The 18,975-nt window shown below is 38.3% G+C and overlaps 1 protein-coding gene across 1 annotated transcript in view; it reads right to left on the bottom strand.

Annotated features, from left to right (window-relative positions):
* Window positions 1–16,892, bottom strand: part of TFB1M (transcription factor B1, mitochondrial) — a 57,820-nt gene extending 40,928 nt beyond the window's left edge. Inside the window, exons 1-3 of the mRNA XM_010965739.3 lie at window positions 16,689–16,892; window positions 13,696–13,847; window positions 767–875 (exon numbers count right to left, since the gene is read on the bottom strand). Of these exons, the coding sequence (XP_010964041.2) occupies window positions 767–875; window positions 13,696–13,847; window positions 16,689–16,821 (394 nt within the window). The 5' untranslated portion in view covers window positions 16,822–16,892. The remainder of the gene's footprint in view (window positions 1–766; window positions 876–13,695; window positions 13,848–16,688) is intronic.
* Window positions 16,893–18,975: the final 2,083 nt, after the last annotated feature.

Here is an 18,975-nt window from a genome sequence, read left to right as displayed (position 1 = left end):
GCTCCCTAACCCAACCCCCCTGAAACAACATGTAAGACGTGGGTGGAAAAATGACCACTAGCAAAGAACAGTTAGAGAAGGCTCACAATAAGGTGAAAGGAAAATTGGCAGGGCCTGGAATCAGGGAAGACATGAGCAGAGAAATCTTCTTAACAGTCATATTAACGCCAGAGAACTTCGGAAAGGTATGAAACAGGCAACGAGGAGGTGTGTCACTGTGTCTGCGACTGTGGCTGGGCGGTGTGCTGGAAGGAGGGGACGGGCAGCGCTGGCGTCTCTGAAGGAGCCCGCCCATGGAGAGGCCAGAGACACGGTGGCAGCTCTGGAGGTGCACCCACACTGCTCCTCCAGTTGTTCTAAGGGGTTTTATGGGCAAGAAACACCCTACTATATCTGTATTTTACAAGGATCTGGGGCACATAGCAGGTACCCAATAAACACTGCCCGTGAATGAAAAATGCTTTGGTTGGTCATTGAATAGGAAAGACAATGGAAAGAAAGTTAAAAGAAAGGCTTGGGTATGGCTTGGTTTACTCGAACACTTCTTTTTTCACCGCTTAGAAAAAGTAACACTTCAGAGATTTCACATTTTGGAATAAAGCGGGAAAGCAGAAAAAACTTGCAATGCACATTACCTACTTAATTCTGTTCATCTAATTTCTAATATAACATATAATAATAAATACTTGTAACATATAATACAATAAATATTTGTAATATAAACAATCACAAAAGAAAATAAGAAAACCAATGCAAAGTCACTTACCATCCTCCCAACATCTTTTGAGACTTTGTGGAAAAGCCCTTTCTACCTTAAATGTCAACACATCTCCATGGACAACTCTCAGTTTTCCAGGTGCTGCATCAGAAAGCATCTAGTTTAAAAGAAGGTCAATAAAATGAGCTCATACATTTTGGAGAACAGTGGAACTAATTTTTTTTTCATCACATCTGTGCATTGTTAAATCAATGTGAAAAGCCAGAGACTAAGAGTGATCATCAGTGAACCAGCAGTACGCGGTGTCCACTGCAGTGGACAATTGTGATACTAAGGCTTTTAACCCATATGAATGACTGGGGACAGTGCCAGGTAACAGTGTAACAACAGCTCATAACTTCACAAATAATACAGTAACATAGTTTTGACCCTCAGAATGACTTGTATTTCTATAGAGATTTAGCAAAAACTCCACTCTCATCTATGTTTTAAAATTAGAGACTAAAGACATTATAATAAAATACTGAGAATTAATCAGGAGCAAATCATATGAAAGACAAACTTAATTCAACTAGGTCTTTATAGCCTAAGTATATACAAAGGATTTTACGTATTACAAAGACCCTTAACTTAATCTATGAGCAGAGTCAAACAAATAGAAAGTCATCTGTCACTGCCAAGCCGCACGCACGTGGCACTGAGACACTCCCTTGACCAGAGTATCCCTGAAGTAGCTTCTGATCCACAGGTGCTTTCGACCTAGCGAATTATCCTGCATGTTTTATCAAAAGCTACCTCCCAGCTTATTTGTGCCTTCTAACTATTTGCTTTCCTTTCTTTTCCTTGTTTTTCCGAGTAAAAAAGAAAAAGAAAAAAAATAGAGGAAAAAAAAGCATGCTTTGCTTTATCTTTTTTTCCTCCATTATATCTACCTTAGCTCCATTCCTTAAGAAATGCTCTCACAGTACCGAGGTGTTGGCACCCAACTACAGAGAGCCTTACACCCAAGCCATCTATAAATTTATATCGTGTTAAGTACTCTGGACCCAACACAAAGCCTGATTCTTAAAGTCCTTAAGAAAAAAGCAAATAACAACAACACAAAACAGATGCAATCCCTGAGCTTATAAAGTTTAAAATGCAGGAGTATAATCAAGGAAAACAAACACGTCTACAGCAGATTACAAAGGAAGAGGTGACCCTCTCCCCACATTAAACCTCAGCTCAGGGAGCTCAGAGAACCTTGGCTCTAATTCAGGGAACTTTTGCTCTGAGCATCCTTTGGTCCTGCTTCGCTAACTCAATTAAAGCTGATTTCCTTTCCTAACTCTCCTCTTGACTAACTCAGGCAACTGAGGAAGGACGAAAGTGGCACTACAGAAACCAGAGAGGAGAAGGCACAAGACACTGAGAAGATTACTCCCACTTTGGGGTCAACAATTTGTCTTGCACACGCTTCTTTATAGCACTATGTATTGCAACTATGTATATAAAGATTTCTTTTCCGAGTAACATATGGCCCCTTAAGGGCAGCACCTGCTTTTTATCTACCTTAATGTACCCTGTAGCCACAACAGTACACAGTAGGTGCTGCATATATATTTGGTAAGTGAATAAATAAGTGAATAACCAAAGGGCTTTCAGTTTTCTATGAAGATGGAAAATTCCTCTTCTAGCCTGTGAGATTCGGGGCTCCCAAAATTTGTTCAGGTCAAGAAACTTGCAAAAATGTATTTCACTGATAAATCAGTTTGACTTACACAAATAATGTTTCAGAAATACATAGCTGAAATTTGTACACTGGTTAGAAGCCAAACATTTTAGGTCTGGGAGTCATTTAGTTGGATGAGCCATCTAATATTAATATACTTTTGGATTATTCAAGTTACCATGATTTGCTAAAACTTAATCTGATGAGCTCCAGACAATCTTAGAAAATATAACCTCTACAGACTATAAAAATGAAAAAGGAGGTAGCTCTCTCTGGGACAGGCGCTTACTGCACAAAAACTGTATTTAATGATAGCATTCCCTGTCAATGAAGAACATTAAATTTTTCTTCTATAATTATGCTTCACATAATTAACACAAAACAAATTAGCATACCAAAAACAAACAGGCAGAACTAAGACCTTATGTTTCATGATGTCAATATATAGAAAATAATTAAGTAATCAGTAATTAAGACTAAAACAAAACAATGTAAATTTGGCTCTTTGGCACTTACATGCTCTGATAATTCAACATGTTTGAAATGTTAACTTTTTCCACACAGTCGCATAGCAAAAAACTGATACAATACACATTTATTTATCTTCCTTTCCTAGGTTTAAAGTTGCATTTTGGGGGATTCCCTCTAGGGCTTATGTATCAGCCAATAACAAACCAAGGCCTCCCATTCTTTAAAAGGCCTACCTTTGCCCGGACTACTTTTTGTAGCTTGGTCTCCCCCTTTCCCACTCCCCACTGCAGAAGGAACGAATGCCAGTGTTCACAGCTTTATGTGAAGGCCCTGAAGCAATTACGGAGGAAAAAAGCGCTGTAAACTGAAATGATAGTATGATTACAGGCAGCAGCCATTTAAACACCTAATAATATTGAGCATTGACACAGAAAGACATAACCCACTGCTAAAAGAGAGAAATGTTTCCACTCTCACAGTGCCACCTGGGGAATGGTGAAGGGGCGGGGAAGATCACGACTTTAGCCCTTCAAGAATCACACTGGTGCCTGCCACTTCAAAACTCTGGACGTCTCACCTCAGAATGGGCTCAAAGGCACAGCTGGCTAGGAACGCCAGCACTTGGTTACAGCCAAATGAGTATTTTTACAGACACTCAAAAGTGTTCTAACATTTTTATTTTGGTTTCCAATCCTCTTTTCTTCCAAAATGAGGCAGAAGTAAACTCTGAGGAAAATGCATTTGTTAAATAAGGCTGTAAAAGAAGAAATAGGAAACCAAATCGTGAAAGAAGCAGCATATATGTAAACTGTGAGATTTACAGCATAAAAATCCTAGAGACGTTAGGTCTCACAACTGACACACTGAATTATATCATACTGAATTGTAACTTCCAGGTTGGAAATGATTATACCCAGTTTCCAACAGAGGACTTGTGTTTCTCCGGTATTAAGTTTTATAAAGGACCTAGAGATTATCATGTTAAGTGAAGTAAGTCAGACAAAGACAAATAGCATATGACATCACTTACATGCGAAATCAAAAAAAAAAAAAAAAGATACAAACAAACTTATTTACAAACCAGAAACAGACTCACAGACATAGAAAACAAACTACGGTTACCAAAGGGGAAAGGGGAGGGGGATCAATTTGGGATTAACATATACATACTGCTATATACAAAATAGGTAAACAACAAGGACCTACTGTATAGCGCAGGAAACTATATTCTATGTCTCATAATAACCTATAATGGAAAAGAATGTGAAAAATATATATGAATATGTATAATTGAATCACTCTGCTGTACACTTGAAACTAACACAACATTGTAAATTAACTATACTTCAATTTAAAAAAAAGTTTTGTGAAGGGTACAAGGAACCCCTTAACAGAGTAGTAGAGAATGCCTTTAATGAAAGTGAGAAAACAAACGCAGCAGTATTCTTCACATGGTCACCTAAAAATCTCTCCTCAACAAGTCAAGGTCTTAGTGAATGCTTTTCTGTAGGGGGCAGCTAACTATGGTCTACCGAGGTTGTTTCCTGGATCTAATTTTGTGAGGAAAGAATTCACACAATTCTTGGAACTTACGCCCAGTTATAAACTCCTTGAGAACAAAAACTACATCGAACAGCCATTTTGTATGTTTTATGCCACTTCCTCACGGTAAGGGGCTCAGGGTAGCCAACACTGCACAGTGGGCGAAGCGTTAATTACACAGTCCAGTGATACCATCACCTTCTTTCTAACTTGCCACCAAGTAGGAACACAAACACTGTTGAAATGAGGCTAGGCCGAACTGTTAAGCAAACTATATGAGAAAGAATCCATAATATGGAATATGATAGTGGAAAACAGTTTTTTCCCTTATATAGAATACATAAAAAAGACTAATGCTATTATTCAAAAGCAATTTAGGATAATGTTACAATAGGCTTTTCTTAGGGTGAAGATTACAGCACGAATTCAACAAGTCAGCTTTCGTTTTTTAAGTAGGACCAGAACAGGTATAGTAGAAACTCAGACTTACCAAGGAATTAGATGTTTGATGTAGTAAATTTTCTGTTCCACCAATGTTAACATCCTTTAAGTGTTAACATTTCTTAAAAAGAAACTTGCAAATAGAAATCTTTCCAAACTATAACACACAATTCTCTACCCAAGCCAAGGACAACGCACCCAGTTTTACCCTTTCCTTGATGACTCGGGTCACTGCTGCCTGTAGAGCAATGGCCTCAGTGGTTATGACCTCCCATTACTGTGCTTTTTTCAGTTTTTAATATTTGCTTTTTATAGCTTTTCTGCGACTGTAATAACCATTACTCCTTGCTGTTGTCAGTGGATCTGCTTCCAGCATTGATCCCTGTACTTCTAATTTGCAGTGGGCTAGGAAATCATGTTGGCTGTAAGCCACCTGTCGCTTATTGGCTGATTGCTGTCTATGTTATGATTAACTATGGTTATATCTATGTCAAGAAAGTTACATGTGTAAAGTATATAATCAAATAGCAACAGAAACTCTTATTTAAAACTTCCTAGCAGGGAAAGAACTTCAAATTTTTCCTATCTCTGATTAAAAACAGCTTCTTTTGCCAGGATGACTAAATTATTTTATATGTCCCTTTATAAAATGACAGGGAAGGGTAATAATTCAAAAGCAACCATTTATTGACTACTGGCCATAGGCCAGGCTCTTTACGTAAATTTCTATCTATCCTTGTAATAACCACAAAAGATAATTATTATTCCAATGCTGCAGATGAGACACCTTAAGTTAAAAAAGATTCAAAGGCAAGCTCAAAGTCACAAAGCCAGTAAGAGCCGTGTATGACATCTGAACACTGACCTATTTGATTCTCAATCCCATGAACTCTCCACTTGGCCTATCAAGTAGAAACAATCATTGTTTACCTCTTATAAAACCTCAGAGGCAATACTAGCAATAATCAATGCCTTACTATCTCTAAAATTCCATGAAATAAGCCCATAACTTAATGGTTTTTCAAGCACTAAGGCAAAATAAAACACTTTTTCAGACATACAAATGCTGAAAGATTTATTACCACGAGATCCACACTACAATAAATGCTAACAATGGTCAGGGAGAAAGAAAGTGATGGTAAATGGAAATACGGATGAAGAGCATTCACAATAGTAACCAAATGGGTAAATATGTAAGAATTCTTGTTTATTATATAAATCTCTTTTATACAGAATTGACTTTTAAAACAAAAATAACATTGTGTTGTGAACTTTACAACACATGGAGAAATATGACAACAGCCGCACACAGCCTGGCGGGGAGAGATGCAAGTAAACTACTGTAAGGTGTGTATGCGACGCACGAAGTGGTGTAATTACCTGGAGACAGACTGGGATATGTTAAAGATGTATACTACACGCCTTCCATAAACCACTAAAATAACAAAGTAAATAGTTGTAGATAATCAACTGCAGTGGGATGAATACTGGCCCCACAGAGATGCCCACATCCTAATCCTTGGAACCTGTGACTAAGTTATCTTACATGGTAATAGGAACTTGGCTGATGTGATTAAAGATCTTGAGAGGGGTAGATTATCTAGGTGGGCCCCATGCAACCGCAAGGGTCCTTGGAAGAGAGAGGCAGGAGGATTAGAGCCAACAGCAGAGATGTAGAAGCAAGAGGTCCCTGAGCTCATGAAAGCAGGTGGCCCCTGGAAGCTGAAAAAGGCAAGGAAACAGATTCTCCCCTGAAGCCTCCAGAAGAATGCAGCCCTGCTGGCCTCGACTTTATAGGCTTCTGACCCCCAGAACTGTAAGAGAATACATTTGTGTCATTTTAAGCTACAGAATTTGTGGTAATTTGTTACAGCAGCAATAGAAAACTAATACCTAAGGCAGAGATGGTCAGGTTGGTGGGAAAAACACAAGACCCACTACATGCTGCCTACAAGAAAAAGACTTTAAATATAAAAACAGAAGTCAGTGAAAGGATGAAAAAGATATACTATTCTAACACTAATCAAAAGAAAGCTGGAATGGCTATATTAATATCAGACAAAGTAGATTCCAGAGGAAAGAATATCACCACGGATCATGAAGATCATTTTGTAATGATAAAGGAGCCAAACCATCACAAAGATATAACAATCCTAAATGTTTATGCACCAAGTAACAGTGCTTCAAAACAGAAGAAACAAAAACTGACAGGACTATAAGGAGAGGCAGACAAACGTGCAATTAGAGTTCAAGATTTCAACACCTTTCTCTCAATAAATGATTAAACAAGTAGATAGAAAATCACTAAGGAGACAGAAGACCCGAGTAATGCCGACTGACCTAACTGAAAGTTATGCTTCACCCAACAGTCATAGAATGCATATTCTTTTCAGCAGAATGCATATTCTTTTTAAGAAACATTTACCAAGACAGATCATATCCCATATGCCAGAAACAAGTCCAAATTAATTAAAATGATTCAAGTCATGTAAAGTATGTTCCCTGATCACAAAGGCATTAAATTAGAAATTGCATAAGAAGATCTGAAAAACACTTAAATTTACAAACTAAATGATACACTTCTAAATAATCCACAAGTCAAGATAAGAAACTGCAAGAGAAACTGGAGCTGAAGGTTATGTGGGAATTTGGAACTTCTTTTGGAAGTCTTTTTAATACGTCAAAAATATTAAAAAGAAAGGAAATTAGAAAGTATTCTGAAGGAATGAAAATAAAAACATTTCAATATAATCCTACCACTCTGTTCAGTGTTGCACTGCAGGTTTTAGCAGTGTAGTAAGAAGCAAAATGGTGGCAAATAAATTGGAATAGAGGTGAAACTGTCTTTATTCACAGATGAAATATTAATATATACAGACAATACTAAGGAGTCTACAAAATAGCTACTAATAAGTGAGTGGAGCAAGGTTGCAGGATACAAAGTCAACATCCCAAAATAAATGGTATTCATACATGGTACCCACAGAGCAACAAACAACCAACACATATAAAACTACTTGACTTCTGACAACAGTAACAAGGCAACTTAATGAGGAAAGGATATTTTCAACAAATGATGTAAAAAAAAAAAAAAAAGTGAACCTTTATCCTTATCTCACACTATACACAAAAGTTAGTCAATGTGTCACAGGCCTATGTGTAAAAGCTAAAACTATAAAACATCTAGAAGAAAACAAAGGAGAAAGCCTTTGTTTGGGTTTTGGCAATTTTTAAAAAAAATTCTCAAAGTACTGTGACTTTGAAACATGCATAACTTTCATACACTTAGACAGGGTAAAGTGGAAGCAAATTAACTTCATTTTGAGAATTCAGCGTTAGAATGATCTTGCTAAGACTAGCGTTTAAACAAGCTTCCTTACTGAAAATATTTTAGGGACACCTTCATAATTTTTCTGCTCATTGTAAGGAACTAATATTACCTAGTGGTTCATAGGGATTTATAGTAAAATTTTAATTTCATATTGTAGATTTGGATCAAGGTTCATGCTCCTTTCATTGTACAAAAAGACCAAAGTGAGACTTCTGTCTTTCATTGTTATTTTTCTTCTGTTACTGAGTGTTTAGGACAAGAGAACAAGTTCTGGCAGAGTTTATAATTTGGTTCACCTGGAGCAGACAAACGAGGAGGTGCTCTGATCACAAAATTAAGGCCCCTACTTAATTGACCCTTGGAGAATTGGAGAGGGTTTTCTTTCTCTCCTTCCCATTTACATCATCCCTTGGTATCTGCAGGGGATTGGTTCCAGGACCTGCCAAAGATACCCAAATTTGCAAATACCCAAGCCCTATAATCAGCCTTCTGTATCAGTTCAACAGCAACAACCTCCAATTCAATGAACCTCAGATCATGCAGCGCAATATGTATTTACTGAAAAAAATCTGTGTATAAGTAGACCCATGCAGTGCAAATCCATGTTGTTCAATGATCAACTAATCTGAAAACCACGGAATCTTCTGTCACTTATGATTCTAAGAATTTGTACATTATTTAGAAAATAAGCTTTCAAGTCAATATTCAACTTAAAAAAATTAAGATATAATTAACATATAACATTATGTTAGTTTCAGGTGCAGAACATAATGATTAGATTTATGTACACGCTGCAAAATCATCACAGTAAGTCTAGTTAACCTCCATCACAACAGCTACAAATTTTTTCCTGTAATGAGAACTTTTTAAGATTCACTCTCTTAGCAACTTTCAAATATTCAATACAGTATTATTAACTATAGTAAGCATGCTGTACATTACATCTCCAGGACTTATTTTATAACTGGAAGTTTATATCTTTTGACTAACTTCACCCATTTCTCCACCCACTCCCAACCCTTGGCCCCTGGCAATCACCTATCTGTTCTCTGCATCCAGGAGTTCACTTTTGTTTTTGTTTTGTGTGTGTGTGTGTGTGTGTGTGTGTGTGTGTGTGTGTGTGTGTGTGTGTGTGTTTTAAGATTCCACATCCAGATAAAACATCTAGAAAAAAATGCAGGAGAAATTCTAAGTTTTGGTTTTGGCAATTATTTTAAAATTTAGATGCAAAAAGCATCAAGTTTTAAAAAATGGATAAATTGTATATTATAAAAACTAAGTTTTCCTCGCCATGAGACACTGATGTCTACAAAAATGAAAAGGCAAGGCACAGCTGAGGGGAAAGCACTGCAAAACATGTATGTGACAAAGTGCTTGTATCTAAACTATATAAAGATATCTTACAGTAATGAAAAGACAAACAAAAATTAAAAACTGCTCAAAGTCTGCAAAAACAGTTCCCCCCAAGAGATACAGATGGCAAATAAGCACATGAAAATATGTGTAGAAACATTATTTACTAGGGAAATGCAAATAAAAACCACAATGAAATACCACTACGTATACATTCAGATGACTAAAATTAAGCAGACTGACTATACTAAATGTGAGCAGGCATGTGGAGTAACTGGAACTCTTGCACAACTGCTGGGAACGTTAAAAGGTAGAGCCACCTCGTAAATTCTGGTAGTTTCACAAAAAGTTTAACCCACACATACCACAGGACCTAGACATTCTAAGTCTAGTACTTTACTCATGAGACATAAAAAAGTATATATCCACACAAAGACCCGCATGTGAATGTCCGTAACAGCTGTGTGATAGCCAAAAAGTGGAAACAGTCCAACGTGCACCAACTTTGTGAGTGAATGTACAAACCTGGTATACTCCCAGAACAGAACACTAGGCAAGCAGTAAAAAAGAGCAAACTACTGAAAAAGCACCCCAACATGGATGACTCTCGACGTGATTAATGCTCAGTAAAAGACATCAGATAAAAAAAGCACCTACTGTATGATTCCACTTCTACAAAATTCTAAAAAATGGAAAATCATCTATAGTGACAGAAAGCAGATCAGTGGTTGTCAGAGGAGAGGGAAGGAGGAGGGATGGATTACACAGGAACATAAGGAAGCTTGAAGGTTACAGATGGTCTTTATCTTGATTGTGATGACGTTTCATATGATTACACAGTTTTCAAAAAAAGTGACTTGTACACTTTTAATATGTGCAGTTTACTGAAACAACTACACCTCAATAAAGCTGTACAAAGTACTGAGTGTGGTAAACTCTCAGTAAGTATCAGTTATTATGATTTGTATTAACATATAAAATCTTTAAAACAAACAGAAAAAAAAAAAAAGAAGCGTCCAGATTACTGATCTGAAGGAAAACAAATTACTTATGATGTTACCTCCAATTCAGAAATGCGGGGAAGAACTCATTAAGGCCTCCAGCTCCCCAAAGCGCCAGAGAATCTCACTCCCCTCCAAGGCACAGTCTACCCAGCCATAAAAATGTCACAACAACGAATGACCAAAAGATAACAAAAATCCTGGAAACACAATCACAAGAAAATGCTACAACATTAAGAGAAAGAAATCCCAGATGTCCAGTGCTGTTTGATGAGTCGGAGCAAGCTCTGATGTTTCCACTGCACTGGGGATTTTCTAGTGCTCCAAAGGAGTAACACTACTTTTCTCCTACACTTCTTCCCAGAGGAGCAGTCTCCTCATCAGTCCTTAATTACCGGAGGTGCCCAAGGCATGAAGATAATTTAATTGATGACTTATTTTGAAAAAACTGTTACTGGGTGCCCACTAAGTATAAGGCGCTCATTCAATCCATAACAATCCTATGAGCAAACTGAGGCACAGAGAGAGATGGTTACTTGCCCAAGGTCACATAAGTAGTAAATGTTGGAGCCTGAAGTCAAACACAGGCAGTGTGATGCTAGAGTCTGTTCACTACAAAATCACACATTAATACTTTCACATATGAGGCACGTTTTCTTATGTTACAATATGTTGACAGGGAAGCCTATATGTTATCACTATGTTCTTTCCCCTAAGCTGCCTCATGATAATATTTTAAGAGTTGAATTAAGCTACAAATGACATACTTTCAGCTAGAAGACATTTCATAAATTATTACAATTTCTTTAAAAAGTAATTCTATTAGCTTAGATATCACTAAAATGGAATCCTTAAAATAGATCACTCTCCTGCCTTTACTCAGTTTTATGATTAATTTAGTACCTCTGAAAGAACGTGGTTTTACATATTGAAACATTCTTTACAGGAAAAAGAAGTCTATTTGATATTTTAGTACCCAACATTTCTTTTTAAGGCAAATTTCTTTCCTGCATATAAGACACTAAAAATTAATTTTGCTTCTTCTACAAAAACAGCTAAGTCAAATATACATTTCCTGCACAGTAATTTACCTTGAAATTAACCTTCATATTTAGAAAAAAGAGCACAAAACTTCGATAATCAATGCTACACAATTATTCACTTTCACCATTAAATGACATTAAATAATTTAATCAGATAATTAGATAAATACATACAAAGACAGTCCATCTTTTTATTCCCCATGTGAGATATTACTGAACAGCTGCTATGTGCCAGGCACTTTCCTATGTTGTAGAGATAAAGCAGGGAACAAAACAGATAAAATCTCTACCCTCATGGCACTTACACTCCAGATGGGGCAAACTGATGACAAATAAGCAAGAACACACAGTGTGTCAGATGATGAGAAACCTTACAAGACAAATAAAACAAGGCAGGGGTTAGGAGGGCAGGGACTGGGGGAAGGACAGCTGAGACGTGTGCTGCTGTCTTTTACACAGTCTGTCTTCAAAGAGCTTTAGTTGCGATCAAAGAGAATGTGTAAATTAAGATGGCAGTGAGGAATCTGATTCACCTCTTTGCCTAATGAGAAAGAACTACACATCATAGAGGATGAGACTTAACCTTAAGATGTCTCTTTCAAGGCGGAAAAGTCAGATGAGTATTCCCTTTGCCCATAAAAGGGCTGGATGAATAAACCTGCAGGGAATTATGTAGTGTTATTCAGTTTCTTTTCATCACCTCATGATCTCACCGAAAATAACAATATTACCACTTCCACTTCCAACAGACACACTGTTCACTAAAGAAGTGGTTCAAAGCAAAAATCACTATTAAAATATCAAAAATATGTACCATATAATAATCCCCAAATAAAGCTATTAATCTGAAACAAATTCTGTTGATAAAGGCTGGCAAAATAAGATGAAATCAAGTATTTTATGATTTTTTAAAGCATAAAAACTGGAGATAGCAAAATAATTAGAACAAAATCACAGTTTCTTAAAAAGAAAAAAAATCAGAGGCATGAACACAAAGCCCTAGATTTTCAAACAAATTTTCTCAAACTGGTCTGGCAGAAATTAAGCACTTTTCCATTAATCCATATGAAAGTATTAGAACGTACTAATTTTAAACCAGTTTGTCCTCTTATATAAAAGTAACAATGCAGACAATTTTACTATTCCCTCGGACTCCCCTAATAAATTGCTACTCATATGAACAAAAGGCTAAGGGCTCTTTTACAGTTTCAGAATTACAGAGAACTCAAACAAAAACCCTTAAGCTGTGAAATGCCCCAGTGAAGAATTCCCTTTACAAGATCCCTGATATAATCTGTTCCACTGTTTGCCACTGTTTTAAAAATTAAGCCCCTCATTTTAAATCCACATCTGCCCCCCTTAATCCTTACCTATTTGCTCTAATTCTTCTCTAGAGAAGATCAAAACAAGCTTATCCTCTCCACTGCAACCTTCGACAGGCAGCTATGAATCCCTGCACTCAAGGCTTCTCTCCTGTTGAAACACACTTAGGTCCTACAAATATTTCTCACATGACATTGCCTACTGTTTTAAAGATGCACGTATCATTTCATTCAAACCTCATCTTAAATCTATAGGTACAGTGGTGTAACTTGATTTCTTCACTTATAAAATCCTATTATAAGAAGGCCTAAGCTGAATGCCCAAGTCCCTCTCAATGAAGCACGTCTTCTCCATCTTTTGCTTATAGAAATGATTTTCCAAATTTTAAAGACGCTCTCAGAAGTCATGCCAATAACTGAGTCATTATTGCCATTACTTATTTTTACTTAGTTTTGAAGGAATGGGCCATGACATGCATAGCTATCGGTAGATAGGAAACAGTTTGTTTAGCATCAATGTATAAAGTAGGTTTATTCAAGCTGTGGTCAACAGTCCACATGTGCCAATGCTGGCTAGAAATGCAGATTTCCTAGGCCTTCCAGACGAAGGAATCAGAATCTCTGGAATGAGGCCTGGAGATCTGTAACTTGAGGAGCAAACTATATAATCCTGGGATATCCTGGGGTCTAAGAACCATGGTCTAGTCTAAAAATGCAAATTGGGTTTGTGCCCTCTAAAAAAGACACGTTTAAGTTTCTCACCTGTAATCCAGGAATAAATCGACTATCCTTTTCAACCACCAGGAGTTCAGCGACACTGGCGTTCAGAATGGATCTCGTGATCCCCCCTGGCCCGGGGCCCACTTCGTAAACATAAGCATCTGTCAGGTTGCCAGCCTTCCTCACAATTTTATCTGGGAAAAGAAAGTTCTAGTCGATTACCTTCGCAAACTTCAACACATGGACTTTAAAAAGAAAAATAATCTATTCAAATTCTTATCAGCCATTCATTACTCAACTAATCTTTACATAAAATTTTATCTGATGATTTAACTATCAACCTAAACCAACATATAGTGGCCATTCAATATTCTACCACATAACTGCTGAATTGCACCAGTCCCTTAACAAAAGCAGGATTACCACGACAAATTTCCTGAACCTAAAGTTAGCTAATAGGTTATTTTCTATCTGTTTCTCTGTCAAACCAATTGAGTCCTATGGATTGTCTGGATAAGCCTGCACGACTTCTCTATAATTGTTGAACATCAAATAGTTGAATAAACAAGACTAGTTTCACATTCAGAATTTCCAAGGTTGCTAGCTTAAAAATCCAGAAGCAGAAAGTCCTGGCAGTTTCCATTTTTACCTACAGACGTCTAGCTGTGGTCAATATGGCAATGGTAGCATGTTCCTAGCTCACTGGACTTGCAGAAATCTGTATTCTTGGTCATTTTCAGGAAAAAATTAAATTTAGCAGTCAAGTTTTTTTTTAAGCTTTGCAAACATGCAAGTTGATATGGGAAAATTAATTTTTTAATTAATCAAGTTCTTTTAAGTCAGCAGACCTTAAGACTTCCTTGGAAAGCAGATCACCGATTATCACTTCTGGATAAACATACAATAGGCTGGTCATATTATTGACTGAGGTATTAAAATCCAAGCAATTGGGCCTCCTGTGCTAGTGGAAATTTAGCCACTGAAAACAAACCAGCACTTCCTTGCACTATTCACTGACAGTCTCATTTCTGCATCCTGTTTTTGATAGCCTACTTTTGTAGGTTTAGAGGTAGAAAGTCTCTCAATCATCCCAACATAGTTTTGTCTTTTACTGGGTGCCAGGAGAAAATTAGCAGCCACTAACCATCTATTTGTTACAGGTGATTTACATGCTTTCTCACAGCAAATCCTTACACCACATTAACTAAGAACTACTACCCCAATTTCCCAGTTCTCTGAACTTTCCAGTTTCCGTGTCCATTATTTTATTTGTGTGAGCTCACCAAGAGAACAAATGGAAAACGGATTCCAGCTCAGATGTAAATTCTAAAACCAACCCTCCCTCCATTAAAGCCAATGCCTCTCAGAGGGAGCAGAGATGCTACATTAAGCACAGTTATTATGGAGTGAATTTATATTCCCATTTTTTTTCAATGGAAAGCTATAACAGTAGGTAGGGCAGTCGGTCAGCCTTAAACTTTCCAGGCACATTCAAATACAAATGAGTATCAAAGAGGCACTGTCAAGTCACTAAGCTTGGGGTTCCATCTTGCATTGCTCACACACACAAGTACCTTAATTTCCCTTCACTTTGGTTCCTGTTGTAAGAGGGAATAATAGTACCCAGGTTCCGGAATTTATTCCTGAGAGTGAATACTCACACAAGAACATGTATATGAAGAATTTTTTAAAATATAAAAGTCTTAAAAATATATATATATATATATGCCTCAGGACTTCTAGTCCCCAGAACGGTGCTTTTTATAGACAATGTGGCTAATGACTAGCAGAAAAGGCTGGTTCTGGTTACTACTAGGACAGAAGAATTTTAGAGGTGGGTAACTTTTTAAAGTTCTTGTAGTAGAGCCCTCCTCCAATTAAAGGATGAGAAAACTGAAACTAAGTTTACCCAGTTATATTGTCACTGTCAGGTCCACACTGCTACTCTATGTCCAAGAAATAAATCGTCCTGACCATGCTCTGTAGACTTACTTCATCTCATAGAAAAATGAAATCTGGGGGTGTCATTTACTGATCCTTTCATTTTCTAAAGAAGGGCCAAACAGAATGAAATACCAAAACGTCAAAAGGGGGAAGGGTATTGCTTAGTGGTAGAGCGGGTACTTAGCATACATGAGGTCCCTGGTTCAATCCCCCGTACCTCCATTTAAATACATACATACATACATACATACATACATACATACATACCTTAATACCCCCACCAAAAAAAAAAGGTTAAGTACTCCAACCTTGTATTAGTGGACATACTTGTAATACATCTTATTCTTGCAATATCATCTTTTAGAAGAAACCATCACTAAGAAACAGTGGTGGCATAGTACAAACATTTGTCAAAACTTTCACTGTGCACTTTAAACTGGTGAATTTTATTGCAGCCAAGTTTTACTTCATAAAAAGTGACTTTGAATAAGGAGCGGGAATGTTGACTAAAATGTAAGCTCCTTGGGGACAGACTGCCTTGTTCACGCCCATACCCTATCTTCAGCTCTAGCACATAGTGGCTTATTCAATATGTATTTACCGAAGGAATATCTGCGCCCGCGAGGATTTCTTAAGACTAAACAAGTTAAACGTTTAAATAACGAACCCTATGAAACTGATACTCTTTCAACGTGTTACATAAAATCCCTGCACTAATTGGACTGCATAAAAAGCCAATCAAGTCAGCACGTGCAGTACCATTTTGTTGTTAACATACCGAGATTCCAAAGTCCATAACCGCCCCTCAAGAAACGCGAACCCTTCCTCCCCGAGTGTTTGCTGGGCGTCTGCAAAATCGGCCTTCAAAAGCCCACGGCAAACGCCCCTGAGCAAGCAACGCAGTCCCACGTTTCCTGGGCGACGGGACTCGGCGTTCTTTCAGTACAAAGCGGCAAAAAGGCCAGACCTTAGGCCCACCGCCCACCTGCTCCAACCCCGTCACCCGCCCGTAGGGTCCGCGCGAGGTACCCTCGGCCCACGCCCCCAGGGACGCGGAGGAGACCTCAAGGGAGGACCAATAAGCCAGCCACCTGTCAGCCTCAAGTCCAGGAGAAAATTCTGGGATAGCTGTTTCACTGCTTTCAGTTTAAACAACTTAATGATTTCTCGAATCGTGGGCAACGGCGGGAGACGGAAGGTGTTGAGCGTCCTGGTAGCAGCCATGACCCCCAGCCGGACAGTACAGGTCGCACACAGGGCTTTCCCCGCCGTTCCTAAACTACGGGCGGGGGAGGAGCCTGGGGCTCTACGGCCCGCCTCCGAGCCTAGCTTATTGGTCAGGTATACGCCGCCGGAAGCGATGGAGCAAACAGGAAATCCGGGCGCACGCAAAGCGCATGCGCCCCGCTCCATTAAGCGCGCTGCAGGCTGGGTACGCGCTGCTTTCCGCACGTGAGGGCAGTGGTAGTCCTTGGTCCTGGCCTCTCGTGGGTGGGCGGTGCCCAAGCGGCCCGGCGGGCGGGGCCAGGCGGGGCCTGGGCAAGAACAGGGAGAGGCGGATCCAAGTATTGGTGGAGCCGAGTAAGCCGCGGGCGGATGGGCGTTCCTAAATGTCCGTGAATGGTCGCGGGCGAGGCGGTGACTAGAGGCGAAACTACTAATTCCTAATGGTTCTCTTACGGTTAGGTCCTTTTAGAACGTCAGCGCTGCCGGCGCGGGATGGCAGGTTTCTAACTTCTCTTAGTCTTAAATTGTTTTTTTTTTTAATCTGTTCAATGGACATAATGTCTGCTTTAAGATATGACACTGAGTGAGAGGTCGCCTGGTGTGCAAATTAAGCACATAGTGCAATACATGTCAAGTGGTAAGCCGGCTATCAAAGGTGGCTGTTACCGTTACAATTACCTAGCAGATGAATGTAGCCCTGAGGGGTTAAACATGTCAACACAGCTTGTTAGTGAGGGAGCCAGAAGTAGAATCCAACACTTCTGCCCCTTCCAAATGTAATCAATAAGAAAACCCGCTTTATTTAGTACTTTAGATTTTAGGAAGTGTTTTCGTGTATATATCAAACATTTGTTTTTGAATCTTTGACAGTTTTGTGAAATGTATAGGATAAATATTATTAGTCTCCGTTTAGAGCGGAAGAACAAAGAAAGACTTTGGAGAGGTGATATGACTTAATGAAATTCACAAAGCTGAAAAACTGAACTCAGATCCAAATTAACTTTCCTGACATGTGTGGTGGCTGCTCGTTCTATTAATCTGACTTTGCATTTATTGGTTGTTACCGTTTGCTTAGTGATCCAAAATTTTCTTATTGCTCCTTCATCCTCCAAGCCTCTCCTTGTAACAACTGGAAAGCTAAGGATGAAAGGGAAGGAAAATAAACATAATGATACTAATAATAGCTAACAATCACTGAGCTTTTCTCAAAATATCAGGCTTCACAGCTGAGTGCTTTACAACCATCATCTCATTAATTGTTACAAAAGATAAAGCTTAGAGAAGTTTAGCAATTTACCCTAGGCTGCACAGCTAATAACTGGTAGAGTCAGGATTTGAATCCACAAGTCTATGTCCAGAGACTGCTTTTTTAAAGTAGTGCAATGTGGAGAGGTCATATGACTTGCCTAGGATAGTTAACATCCAAGTGTAGAAAGAACACTCAAATCTGTGTTCTGTCTTTCCCTTATAGCAGAGGGAACAACAAAGCAAAGAAAGATGTTAAAATCTGAGAGCTTTTCTACCTGTTTTTTTGTTTGTTTGTTTCTTTTTTTTTTTCAAATTGCTACATCAATCACAAGTGAATCATAAACTTTTACATTTCTCAGAAAAGTAAGTTTAAAATAAAGCTAATGGAAAACCAAGTAACTGTGGGTATGATTTGGAGCTGAGGAGGCCATTGAAATCCCAGTGGAAACCCCAACCATCTTCTTTTGTAGCTATAATAGAAGGAACTGTGAAATAATCTGATCTATCCCTAACCTTTTAAAATTGGGAAGTGACTCCCATAGAGGTAAAGTGATTTACCCAAGGTGTCATAGAAATACAGGTTGAAAGTCTAAACTCTTGTTTCAGAGCACTTGCTTTCCACAGCATTCTATACCTGGGAAGGTATTCATTCACAGTTATATTCATTGTTTGCTTTACTCCTCACAACAGTCCTGTGTGGATGAGATTATTACCCATATTTTATTGTGAAGAAATAGAGGGAGACGAAGTCATTTGACTTGCCCAGGATCTCACAGCAAAGCAGAGAGAGAAGACTTAACCTGAGTTCTTTCTTTCCTGGGTTCTGATCTTGGCCACACCCCTCAAGAATTAAATTATTTTAAGTAAATTATTTAATTAATGTATGCTAATTTTAAGTTTTAT

Source organism: Camelus bactrianus, chromosome 8, assembly GCF_048773025.1.
Source record: "Camelus bactrianus isolate YW-2024 breed Bactrian camel chromosome 8, ASM4877302v1, whole genome shotgun sequence".
Lineage (NCBI taxonomy): Eukaryota > Metazoa > Chordata > Mammalia > Artiodactyla > Camelidae > Camelus > Camelus bactrianus.
This window is presented reverse-complemented; position numbering and strand designations above follow the sequence as displayed.